Source organism: Martes martes, assembly GCF_963455335.1.
Source record: "Martes martes genome assembly, chromosome: 8".
Taxonomy (NCBI): Eukaryota; Metazoa; Chordata; class Mammalia; order Carnivora; family Mustelidae; genus Martes; species Martes martes.
The window spans coordinates 48,884,340-48,897,686 of record NC_137895.1 but is presented as its reverse complement, the minus strand read 5'-3'; the positions used below and the strand labels follow the sequence as shown (position 1 = coordinate 48,897,686).

Genomic DNA, 13,347 nt, shown 5'->3' with positions numbered 1-13,347 from the left:
GATGTCAGTCACCACTCAGGTAGAGCTCGTCATTCCCTCTGTGTGTCCCCATTGGATCTCTCATCAGCCTCAATTTCGACCCCATCACATCATTCAGTGTCTGGTCTCTCCTGGACTATGAACTTCTTAATAATGGTGACCAGAGCCAGAAATTTTTTACTTAACTGTGTAGCCCCAATACTGACAGTGCAAAAATACGTTAACTGGTTACCGTGATCAGATAAAAGAATGAGGTCCTAGATCGCCGGACTGAAGCCTAGCCCACCACATCTGATAAGTCATCATATCGTGGAGGCCTTGCACATACTAAACTCTTTGTAAATGTTTCTGGGATAAAAGGGTTAAAGGAGTGAATGTGTTGTGAAACCAGCAATTTTCTTGTTCATTTCCAATTTCTCTATGATCACTCCTTTTCCCTGGGAAAACTCAACTTCCTTCCACAAGGCTCCATTCTGAGTTCCCCAAAGTTTCCTTCTCTCTAATCTGGCCACCTCCTGCCTACCTATTTGTTATTGAAGCCTGGATTTTATAAACATACAAAACAAATGGGGTTTTTCCAACAGGCAAGAATCAAAGAGCAGACACTTACCCACAGACTGGAGTCCCCTGAGCAGGTTATTATTAGCAACAATACAACTCTGGTCAGGCCATGAGTTGTGAAGATTAAGTATGATAATATTTGGGAAACAATTTAATAAAGAAGTAACTATTCAGTATAATTAATAACAGTGCATTAAAGTAATAAAGTTTGAGGGTAGTAACTCCTAGCTTTCACCCAGTTCATTCTCCTTGAAAGCTCAAGGGGTGCATTTGTACACGTATTTGACCTTAATTTAAGCTAAAGTCATCGATACTATTTAACAAAATGAGAGGAATCCAACAAATTGTAAATACTAATTTTGAGCTAAGTAAGAATATAATTTTGAAAGGCGTGCCATTGATAATTAAAAGAGCCAAAGATTAGACTTAATAGCAAATTTTCCTTAAGACAAAACAACCAAAAAATATAAAACTGAAGTTATACTTTCCATGTCATAAAAATATAGTAGGAAAAGTTCTCCCAAAACGTATCTTCTTCTTTCTTTGGTTAAAGTTAATGATTCTTTGTGTCCTTCTACTAAAAAAAAAAAAAAAAAAAAAAAAAAGTCAGTGCTCCTTTTCCTCATGTTTAATGTGTAGATTAATATTAATTTGGCACACCATGAGTTCCTGTAGTTAGCATTTCCCTTATTCATGAAAAAGCGGCCATATTTAGTTTCCACTGAAGGCACTAAGAAGAAAGGGTTTTTTGGAGGACATACCACTAGGCAAAATTCTACTCTTTGCCACTTGTCTCTTCTGCCAATGCCCACTATCTTAAATGCCTCTGTAAGGTCCCTGGAGACTGAGAGGGTCAGAGTCCATCTTTGAGACCCTCCGTTTCATTTATAGAACGCTGAGGGTGCCCCATCCGAGGGATTGCTATGACCATTTGCAGACAGTAGGGGCGATGGGACGCCGCAGGAGGTGGCCCTCCTAGTGATTTGGGTCTGCTCTAGCTCAGGCCTGCAAACTTGGTCCAGCCAGAGGACCCGCAGACTGGCGAGGTGGAGCACAATGGACCCAGGTCCCCAGAACTTCAGAAACTGGGCACTTCTCCGGAAGAAAGTGCCCCGAATAGCTTTCGGCCCGCAATCCTTCCTAACTGTTGAAGTGACAAAACCTGTGACCTTTGTGCAAAGGACGTTCCACACACCACAGGTCGCAGGTGTGAGATGGGAAAGCACTTTTTCAGCCTTCGAGGGAAAGAGGCTGTAGATGGCAAGCTGGGAGGGCAGGGACATTCTCCACGTGTCTCCGAAGGGGAGAGAAACTTGTCTCTGGGAATGTTAAAGGTGTCTCTCCCTCAACCGCGGAGAGCGGAAAGGAAGGTGTGTCTCTCCGCGTGGCCGCGCAGGAGAAAGGCTCTGAGTTGTAAGGAAATGGGAGGTGTCTCCGATGTTTATTTTTGCCTAGCAACCCACAGCCAACTGCTTCCCCAGCAGCCATCCACAAGCGCCTCTCAGCCTCCCCTGTCCTAGAGACTGGAAAGCGGTCACTTGGTGTCAGTAAATCGGGGAGGGTGTGTGTGGTGGAGGTGGAGGTGGGAGGGCAGCCCCCTCCTTCGCCCACGCTCAGGGCTCACCGAGCTAAGCTGTGGCCCTCTTTCGGGCTTGACTTACCGAGGTGACCCTCGCACGACTAAGTTATTTACATGATAAACTGGGGAGAGGGGGCGGTTAAGCCACTGGGACCGGAGTGGGGGGACAGTATTGTCTGTGCGCAGCCATTGGGTTCAGAAAGCTGAAAATGCCTGTGTTTGGGGGGCACTCGTGGGAGGGGTGGGGTCTCTGCAGCGATTTCGGGAGAAAGAAGCAGTGGTAGGTTGTGCTGTAGGAAAAAGGGAGGGGTGCTTGCAGGGGCTGGGGGCCGGGGAGGGGAAAAGGTCGTTAGGAGGGGAGCCGAGGGGAGCCGTGCAGATGGCCGGAGGGGGAGGCGGAGGCCGAGCGGAGACTGCAGACTTTTCCGGGGAGTGGAGGGGTGGCTATGCAGATGACTGGGTGGGGTAGTGACTCCGGAGGGTGGCCTGGGTGGGGGTGGGGTGTACGCGAGCGCCTGTGGCTAGGCTTGGGGGGGGGAGGGGGAGCCCGGGGGCGGGGCCTGCGCCGGCTGCGGAGGGGAGCGGGGGCGGGGTTGCCCTCCTGGGCCGCGCCGCGCGCGGGCGCCAGAGCGAGTGTGCGCGGGGGCGCGCGCGCTCGAGCCCGGGAGGAGGCTCCCGAGCGAGTCGGTCGTGGCGGCGCAGCCCGCTCCCCCGCGCCCTATGTGAGGGAATCGGGGAGGCCAGCGGCGCGCAGGGGAGGGCGAGGCATGTGCACGGGCCGGGGGGTGCTGCAGCCGCCCGAGGAAGAGGAGGACGGCGGCGGCGAGGAGGAGAGCGGGGGACTCGCGGCGGCGGGCCCGGGCCGCGGGGATGCAGCGGACTGTGTGTGTCTGGCTGTAGCTGACGCGAGGCGGCGAGGAGGCGCCGGAGACCCGCGAGAGGGGCGACCGGGAGGCGGCGGCGGCCGGGAGAAGTAGCAGCAGGACGGGCGGCGGCGGCGGCAGCGGAGACAGCAGCCCTGAAATGCATTTTCTTCTCCAGCGGCCATGTTAACCAGGAAACCTTCGGCCGCCGCTCCCGCCGCCTACCCGACCGGTAAGGAGGACCGGGCCGCCACGCCGCCCCGGGCTCCCGCCCCCGCCGGCCCCCGCGCGGCCCGGGTCCAACCCTCGTGGCGCGGGCGCCCGCCGCCTGCGGGACCTCGAACAAAGTCTGCGCCGCGGCGGGGCCCCCGGGCGGACGGCGCGCCCTCGCCTCAGCTCCGCTCATTGTTGCACGCCGGCCCCAGGGCTCCACCGAGTGGAACCCTCGACCCGGCCGGCGGGGGCCGTCCCGGGCCTCCCCCCACCCCCTCGCCCGGGGCTTGGCGAGGCCATCGCGCCCTTGTCGGCGGTCCAGTCCTCTTCCCGGCCTGCGGCCGCTTGCAACGTGGGCCGCCCAGCCCCGGCCCAGCCCGGCCCCGCCGCGGGGTCGCGAACTCGCGCGCCGGCGCCCGACTTAACTTTGCAGCTGCCCGAGCCCCGCCCGGGGCTGCGCGCCTGGGATCCGGGGCCGGGGCGCCCTTTTAGTCCCCCGGACGCCAGTTTTTACCATCCGGCCTCTCCTGGGGAGAACGGGGTTCGCTACCCAGAGGGGTGGGGCGGGGCGACGGGGTCTGGGTGACTTTCTCTCCCCTGACCCTCTTTTGTCTCCTCCTGCGCGTGGCTCCCAGGCCGAGGAGGGGACAGCGCCGTTCGTCAGCTTCAGGCTTCCCCGGGGCTCGGTGCGGGGGCTCCCCGGAGCGGAGTGGGGACCGGCCCGCCCTCCCCAATCGCCCTGCCGCCTCTCCGGGCCAGCAACGCTGCCGCCGCAGCCCACACGGTGAGACCCAGCCCCGCGGGAGGCCGGGGGGGAAGGGGTGCGGGAGGGGCCCGGGGCGTAAACACCCGGACGGTGGTGTTCTGACGCCGGGAGGAGAGAGGTCGAAGTGCGAGTGTCTCCACGCCCCTGGCTAGTGTCCTCTCTTGGACGCCACCCTATGCAACTTGGGTGAGCCCAAAGCTGCAGCCACAAAGGAAGATTCGTGGCGTGGGCCCCTCACTTCCCCTCTGGAGCCCGCCCACCCCTGCGCTCCTCTTCCTCGGAACTTCCTTTTTGCTTTTTTCCTTCTTTTTTCCCTCCTTTTTCCGTCCTTGCTTCCCAGAGCTCCTTTCCCTGACCCGATAAACATCCCCCAGCACCCCCCCTCCCATCACCACGTTGAGTAGTGGGTATTTATAGAACAGATCTGTGTTAGGGGACAGTCAGGCCGTCCTGCCCGGAAAATCGATCCCCCAAAGAGCCTCCCAAGCCTGGCTCCAGCCAGCAGGGAGCACCGCCAATTGCCCCCGCGTGTGGAAGCATGTTTTATGAGTGCTACAGGTTTGAGCACAGCAGAAATTGTAATTAACATTAACAAAAATAAGAGCCACAGCAGCAGTCAAAACAACAAGCCACCCCTGTAAGGATTCTGCATTTGGATATTATTCAAAAGGAAAAAGCCGCCTTTGCTTTGGAAGGGAGAAGGGCAGGGCAGGGCAGGGCACCTGCCAGGTGCTGTGGTCCCTCCGTGGGTGGAGAGGGAGGGGAGAGCCCATCGTGGGACTAGTGGCTGCAGATTGACAAGCTGGATTTGACTGCAGCATGTACCTTTTCTCAGCTCGCAGAGATCGCCCTTGGAAGGTGACTGCTTAGAGGGGCTGTGCACTTTTGGAGGCACTGATGGTTTCCCAGGTTCTGTTTCCAATTGGATCCTCCAGAGGAACACCCCTCTTCGTGAGGGATGCTTGGGAGGAATATGGCTTTATTTGCCTCCTGAAAGTTGAATTCTTGTAGAAAAGGCCATTTCTGCTCTACAGAGAAGCAGCTCTGAGGGTCAGGTGTTACAGGGAGACTTCTTCATTAGAGAATTTGTGAGAGAATGGCTACAGCAGAGTATCTCCCCTTGGACCTGTACCGATGTGCAGAACTTGTATAGGAGAACATTTTGGTTTTAGTCGTTCTCTCTCTCTCCCCCTCTCTCCCTCCCTTCTCTCTCTCTCTCTCCCTCTGTCCCCCCTCCCCTTAACATGTGACCAAGTGCTAGGAATTGACCACACAAAAGTTAACTGATTGTGTCGCACCCTTGATGGTGGAAGAGTATCTGTCAGGCTGGTTGATTGTGTATGTTAATGGTTGAATGTTCCTGTTATAGTGATGTTTTAGTTGAGGAATTGCCATTGGTTTTAGGGGTTTGGGTTTGTTTGGTTCGGAATTGTCTGACAATTTGGAAATGATCACATCCACTTTTTTCCATGTGTGAATACAATCACGTGACTTGGTGTGACCTGGAAAGAAGTATTGGTTTGCATCTGGATTCCAAGAGTAGGCTTTACTAGATTTACTTTTTCCAGTGGTTACACGTAACGAGATTAGAGAAAACAGAAGGTGTCCACTGGAGGAACAGCCTGCTGTGGACCAGAAATGAAAAGATGTGAGGGTCGTTCTGAGGACTCCCAGGAATGGATGCTTGAATTTTGTTGTGGTATCTGCCTGATTGACCTGTTTTTATCTTACAGTTAAAATTCCAGTATGCTATTGGTCATTAGAGACTTGGCTTGGAAAGTGTGAAGTTGGGTTTTGACTGTGGTTTAGTTTTGATTTTATTTGTACAACATTGCAGGTTTCCTAGAACAGGAGAGTTTAAAAAGACCACACAGCATTTGCCTGGTTCTACTCTTTGATTTTACTGGTGAGGAAATAGGTTAACTGGTTTGGTCAAGATTCCCTAGCCAGTTGATGTCAAGGCTGGAGCTAAAGGCCAGCCCTTCTGAGCCTAGCTTCAACATATAGTTTGACACCGCTAATCCTAGGAAGTTGTGTTTGTTTTTTTATAAATGCAGGAATCTTTGCAGATGCATATTCTCATATGTCTTTCAGGTGTTGATAAGGTTTTTGTTGTTTTTTTTTTAAATCCCACAGCAATTATACCTGGGAAGAGCTGTTTTAGAGTAAGAGGGGGAAAGCGTATTGAGGAGAGGAAAATGATCTTGTCACAGGAGCTTGCCCATATTTTCCATTGTAAATGATACAGTAGGTGGGTAAATATGTGATTATAAAGACTGTGAACTTTGGAATTTATTTAGTCCATTGCCCTTTTGTTCCCTGTCTCCATGGATATATCATTGTATATTTAGTCATTTTGTTTGTTTCTGTTTGTTCTAAAAGTGTACCCAGTGACTGTCTCAATTCCTATTATTTTTTTTTCTTTTAATGTTATATAGGAAATAATATTATACTTATTTTTTAATTCCCAAGTATTAGTATTAGATCAGTTTCATAACTGTTCTGATGTTTAAAGCCATCTCCAGTTACCATTTTACCTTTATAAAATAATTGGGATTAAAGAAGAATGAGTATTCTCGTTTTAAAAATAGGAATACTTTGAAGAAGAAAAAGTAGATATTTGACTTAGGGCCACATAGGTTGTCTGTGACTGAGGAGCAGCTAAAATCCAACCTTTTTGCACTCAGCTCTATTCCATAACACTATACAGCATTTCTAAGATGACTTCAGGGAAGTTTCAGGATGCTCAAAAATGTTAGCACATTGAAGTATCTTCTATTTTCCACTTTATTATTGGAAGAGATTAAAACTGCCAAACTGGTTAGACTATTGTTCTTAGATAATTTTTAATACTAAACTATTTCATGGTCAGAGAAGGCTTCTGTAGGTCTCTCTGTTTGCACGCATACATCTTACCGGTCTAACAACAGCATTCATTCTGTGCGTGTTTTAAATGCGACAGCCATGCTAGGTGGGCCCTGGCAAATAGGAATAAGCCACGTTGTGAGACTTCAGGAGGCAGAGTGAGAGGTTTTTAATATCCTTTCCCTTACGTAGGCCTGGCATACGTGTTCTGGAAATAGTGTGGCTCTTCTAGAGGTCCCCCCACCCCTTTTTTTCTAATCAGTTAATTGTGCTTCAGAATTTTGTTGTGATTAGAGAGTCCTGCAGTGTTTGAGATCAAAGGCCTTCCTTACCACTGCCTCTCAACGGAATCCCCCTTAACATCTGGATTTTTTTTTTAAAATGCCACCCATGGCTTTGAGGTGTTTAGTTGATGCATCTACTCTGGGTCCTTTTTAACTGGCTGTCATTTGCCTTTAAGTCTCTGCTGAGGCACTAGAAGGCTAACATCTTGTGACTTGGGTCACCAGGGAGGATTCCCAATTCCCCGGGCATTAACTTCGTGTTTTCTTATGAAGGTACAAGGGTGGTTCCCAAATGGAACTCAGAGAGTTATCAGTTAGCAAGGGTTTGTTAACATGTGTTCTTCCAATCAGTTGATACTACCTGAATGCTTTCTGTCTGTTTGGGTTTATGTTAATAAGGACTTAACAAAGATAAGAGGTGACTCCGCCCTTGAATTGCTCACAGCCAGGTGGGTACCTCCGGTGTCAAAACAGGGTAAGATGAACTAGGCATTAACAGTCTATCCATGGGCTAAATGCACAGGGAAGGAAGACAGTTCATTGGAAAGGTGAGAGGTGCACTGGACATTGAAGACTGAGGGGTTAGGAGATTCCAAGCAGCTTTTGGAAAGGATGATAATAATAGCTCTTATTTACTAAGCACTTTGTACATTTTACCTTATTTAATCCTAATAGCCCTAATGAGAAGCTCTGTTGCCTTTTGTTTTACAGCAAGTATTCTGAGGTTCAGAGAGATTAACTAAATCACCCAAGGTCACGCATTTAGTAAGTAATAGAGCTGGGATTCATTCCCTGTGTGTCTAATTGAAGATGTCTCAACTTGTAACCACTATGAAACATGACTTCACCAAAAAGCAAAGGAGCATAAAAGAGCTTGGTGTCTCCACAGGTCTTGGGGAATGCAGCTTTTTTACTCTCAGAATTGTAACAGTGGTAGATGACATTGGAAGGAAGGACCGAGGCCAGTTATGTTCTACATTTCAGAACCTGGAGTCCTTGCCTATCAGTTCATGTATTATCTATGGAAATAGCATACAGTTGTAGGCCTTGAGCAAAAGTGAGGTTAATATCAGATTGACAGTTTTCAGTGACAGCTCCAGAGGTACTTTGGAGAGAAGAGATTTGAGGAATTTTAGACCCAAAAGCAAGGGGGCATGTTAGGAGTCAGCTTCCGGTGTCCCAGTGAAAGACAACAGGAGTGGGTGGTGAGGCCGGGTCCCTGCAGAGGAAGTAGGATGGAGAGAGATGACAAGGCCTAATGGAGACTTGGAAGGTGAGGGAGACGCTGAAAAGGATTTCTAGATGTAAAGCTTGAGTGACTGTGGCGGTGAAGCCTTTTGTTTATTGGAATTGAGGGGATGGGAGGAGGAAATGGTTTTGGTAGGAAAATCATGAGTTGGGTTTGAATTGCTTGTGGGAAAGGCCATGGGTCTGTAGTTGGACACAAGGGCCAGAGCCCAGGAGAGTAGATTGGGCAGGCCCCAGCTAGAGGTGGCATAGGTGGCAGATGTCAGCCGCGGCTGTGGTCAGGATCAAGTAGGGAGAATTAATGGGAGTTGAGAAGCCAGGAGAGTTGATGCTTGAACCCTGGGGAACCCCTGAGCCCACCCAAGGGAGGTGAACTAATAGTTGAGACAGCTGAGAAGAATCAGAAAAAGCGTTTGGAGAGAGAGTAGGTGAACCAGTTAATAGTCAAGTTAAGCTCTCTTTGGTGCTAGTCACTAAACGTGTATGTTAAATTTTTAATTGTGCAAAACATGAAGATTGCTGTTGCAAAAACTGGAGTGAATTTCTGATGCTGAGAAAGTTTTGCTTTGCTCTCTTCTTAGGAGTTGCTAAAGCCCCAAGGTTAATTTTGTCCCTAGTGAAGCCTCATGCTTTTTTGTAGTGTGTACACTGGTAATGTAGGTTTTTCTTCTGAATCACTCCTTCCCACCTTGAAGAGAATGGTTCTCTAGAAGAGATAGCTTTTGAATTTCAAGTCCTTGTATTTCCTGGTGCTTAAAAGACCACAGTGGGTCTTTGGAGGAGGGGTGCAGAGAGTGGGCTTGGGAACAAAAGCAGTTGGACAAGCCTGTACTGCTTTTATATATACTCATGGACTTCCTAATTCATCTGTATGGACCATTCCGCTTTTGGCATCGAATGGGGATATAATAACCTGTCCAGCCACCCTGACAAAAGTTCACTTAGCATGAGATATCATCATCTATGACTTTAATAAAAGGGTTTGACTAGAAGTCTTCACAGAATTGGTGTGAGAAATAAAATCCCTCACTCTATGAAATCACACTTTGGACAAGCCCAGGGACTATACTATATTCTACTGTGTTTTAGAAGCAAGCAGAGAGAAAAGTCATTCCTCAGATAATCACTGTGCAGGCAATATGTAAGTTAAAGAAAATTCGAAGGTCTTGGTCTGCTACTAAGAACGACGTGAAATTTCATTTTGGAATCCAGGTGATCCCAAACCACTTCCCAAATTGCGATATTACATATACAAACTGCTTCTACTCTTTTGGTAGTATATAAAGCCCGAAAGGTAGGATTCAGAAAGTGCTCACAGAAAAAAATACCACAAAAGATTTCAGTTAATTTGTTATAAGCTCCTAGAGAACAGTGCCTCTGCCACTTGCACGGCTAGACTTTTGCTGATACTGGTTGAATGAATGAGCTGGGTTGTGAATGAGGAATTGATCCTTAAGTTTCTATATACGAATCACCAAGCAGGATGCATTAAGACTTGTGGGTGGTTGACTGAGGCTGGTGAGAATTCCTAACTGAGAGGGCATCCTGGCTGCTAGTGCTCTCCCCTCCCTCACATCCTTGCAATAATAATACTTGAAAGAAATCCCAAGCAGATTCTCAGTAAAAGCTGGGGGCCCCTTGGCTTGCACCGGCAGTTTTGTTTAGACAGGAATGTTCAGGGTTGGCATGTGTGCCTGAAATAGAAGTTGCTACTTTGTATTCCTTGTTGGAAAGCCCAGTATCCCAGCAGCCCACGGAAATACACTGTGCACAGAGCTGAGCCATTGACCAAAGGAAGGCCCAAAAGTGTGTGGTGGTTGGTTTGTCGCACTGAATGGCCTTAAATGGTCATCACAGTCAATGAAGCCCAGACGTTTTTAAAAATAGATGAGGGGTTTACAGGATGCTACAGTGCATATCTACATGGGAATCTCTCAAGCCAAAAAGTACAGATTTTTTTTGCCAGGGTTCATACATCTTCCTAGGTGTAGTCAGTTCTCCAAGTAGTAGAGAAGACCGAGAATGAAGAGCGAGTGAGACATGGGAGAAAGAGAAATGGACAAGACAGACGTGGCCCCTGCCCTCCTGGCAACGAGGAAGCTACTGAGTGAACTGTGAAAGGGGGAGGGGGCGGAGCCGGCACGGCGACCACATGTTCGTGCTTTCTCTGTGTCCTGTTTCATTTCATATTAGGTGTAGGCTGAGCAGGATGCCTAGGGCGTGCCAGGCCTTGTGCTGAATGTTAGGTAGAGGCCAGGGAACAAGACAGATGCTCTCAGCCTCCAAGGGAACTTGCTCCAAAGATCCTGGATAAGTGCAGCCAACGGCTGGTCTGTCAGGCGGAGCACTCACAGTGTCCTTGTTTGCAGGATCTCATGTTGCAAAGCCTTACCAAAGCCGCTCGTCCTTCTCCTTTATTTTCTCAGAGGCTGTCAGCATCGTATCCACTGTCTCCATCAGGGTGTTCATGAGGTCCCTCCTAGGCATACAGTTCTTCCCTTGTAGCGCACCTGATTCCCCCTGCAAATGCAGACAGATCAGGTTTTGTAAAGGTGGGCTGGGGGCTGACCTGGAAAATAGCCCATGTGGACACACAGACCTCTTGCACCCTCCTCATGGTTGCTTTCTGCATTCCAGATCGGCGGCAGTAAGCACACAATGAATGATCACTTACACGTCAGCAGCCACGGCCACGGCCAGATCCAGGTTCAGCAGCTGTTCGAGGACAACAGTAACAAGCGGACAGTGCTCACGACACAGCCCAATGGGCTCACCACAGTGGGGAAGGCGGGCTTGCCGGTGGTGCCCGAGCGGCAGCTGGAGAGCGTCCACAGACGGCAGGGCAGCGCCACATCTCTGAAGTCTATGGAAGGCCTGGGGAAGGCGAAGGCCACCCCCCTGACCCCTGAACAAGCAATGAAGCAATACATGCAAAAGCTGACCACCTTCGAGCACCATGAGATTTTCAGCTACCCCGAGATCTATTTCTTGGGTCCAAATGCAAAGAAGCGCCAGGGCATGACCGGCGGGCCCAACAATGGAGGCTATGACGACGACCAGGGATCCTACGTGCAGGTGCCCCATGATCACGTGGCTTACAGGTATGAGGTCCTCAAGGTCATCGGGAAGGGAAGCTTCGGGCAGGTGGTCAAGGCCTACGACCACAAAGTCCACCAGCACGTGGCCCTGAAGATGGTGCGGAACGAGAAGCGGTTCCACCGGCAGGCGGCAGAGGAGATCCGAATCCTGGAGCACCTGCGGAAGCAGGACAAGGACAACACCATGAACGTCATCCACATGCTGGAGAACTTCACCTTCCGGAACCATATCTGCATGACGTTCGAGCTGCTGAGCATGAACCTCTACGAGCTCATCAAGAAGAATAAGTTCCAGGGCTTCAGCCTGCCTCTGGTTCGCAAGTTTGCCCACTCGATTCTACAGTGCTTGGATGCTTTGCACAAGAACAGAATCATTCACTGTGACCTTAAGCCCGAGAACATTTTGTTAAAACAGCAGGGTAGAAGCGGGATTAAAGTGATTGATTTCGGCTCCAGTTGTTACGAGCATCAGCGTGTCTACACGTACATTCAGTCCCGTTTTTACCGGGCTCCGGAAGTGATCCTCGGCGCCAGATACGGCATGCCCATCGACATGTGGAGCCTGGGTTGCATTCTAGCAGAGCTCCTGACTGGTTACCCACTCTTGCCTGGGGAAGATGAAGGGGACCAGCTGGCTTGTATGATTGAACTCTTGGGCATGCCCTCTCAGAAACTGCTGGATGCGTCCAAACGAGCCAAAAATTTTGTGAGCTCCAAGGGTTATCCCCGTTACTGCACTGTCACGACTCTCTCAGACGGCTCTGTGGTTCTCAATGGAGGCCGTTCCCGACGGGGGAAACTGAGGGGCCCACCCGAGAGCAGAGAGTGGGGGAATGCACTGAAGGGGTGTGACGATCCCCTTTTCCTTGACTTCTTAAAACAGTGTTTAGAATGGGATCCTGCGGTTCGCATGACCCCTGGCCAGGCTTTACGGCACCCCTGGCTGAGGAGGCGGTTGCCAAAGCCTCCGACGGGGGAGAAGACATCCGTGAAAAGGATAACCGAGAGCACTGGTGCTATCACATCCATTTCCAAGTTACCTCCACCTTCCAGCTCAGCTTCCAAACTGAGGACTAATTTGGCACAGATGACGGATGCCAATGGGAATATTCAGCAGAGGACAGTGTTGCCAAAACTTGTTAGCTGAGCTGAGTCCCCCGATGCTGGTAATCTGAAAGATACGACGTTGCTGAGCCTTATCGGGTTGAAAAGGAGTAGCTCAGACCTGTTTTTATTTGCTCAATAACTCAACTCATTTGTATCTTTTCAGCACTTATTTTAATGTAAGAAAGTTGTTCATTTTGTTTTTATAAAATACATGGGGACAATGCTTTAAGTTTTTATACTTCCTGAAACTGTTTTTGTGTTCTAAAAGTATGATGAGCCTTACTGTATCTAGTGTGGCAGAGTAATAAACATCAGTGGCAGGCCATTGATTACTTCATGACTGCTGCGCATTTACAGATTGGTGTCGAAGACATTCACTGTTTCTATGGTTCATAGTATATTCTCCCCAGGCGACTGCCCCCGGAGGGCCCCCTTCTCCCTCCATGCGCCAGGTTCACGCACAGGGGTAGCAGGTCCTGCCTCTGTTTCCAGTAAGTCCCGTGGGTGGTAGCGAGGGTGGGAGAAGAATGGTCAGGACGACAGTGATACTCTAAGGAGAACTGCACCTTAGGGACTTTTTTCCCCAAACCAGTGGTCAAACAGACACGATCTTCCCAAGGTTATAAATGCCCGCTTAGCCTTCTGACTTTCTAAAAGGTGGCCAAGCACACCTGGGTGGGTAAACGGAAACGTGTGTGTTCCTTCAAATTTTCTAATATGATCAGCAAGCTGTTTTGTAAAGAAGCCTCAGATCACGGACTTGGTTTTGTACCTAAATATAGAA

At 49.7% G+C, this 13,347-nt stretch overlaps 1 protein-coding gene across 1 annotated transcript; it reads left to right on the top strand.

Moving 5' to 3' along the window:
• Positions 1–2,745: 2,745 nt before the first annotated feature.
• Positions 2,746–12,792, top strand: DYRK2 (dual specificity tyrosine phosphorylation regulated kinase 2). Its single transcript, XM_080810444.1, has 3 exons — positions 2,746–3,214; positions 3,831–3,979; positions 10,996–12,792. Exons 1-3 carry the CDS (start codon positions 3,166–3,168, stop codon positions 12,601–12,603), a joined length of 1,806 nt encoding a protein of 601 aa, XP_080666570.1. The 5' UTR covers positions 2,746–3,165; the 3' UTR covers positions 12,604–12,792.
• Positions 12,793–13,347: the final 555 nt, after the last annotated feature.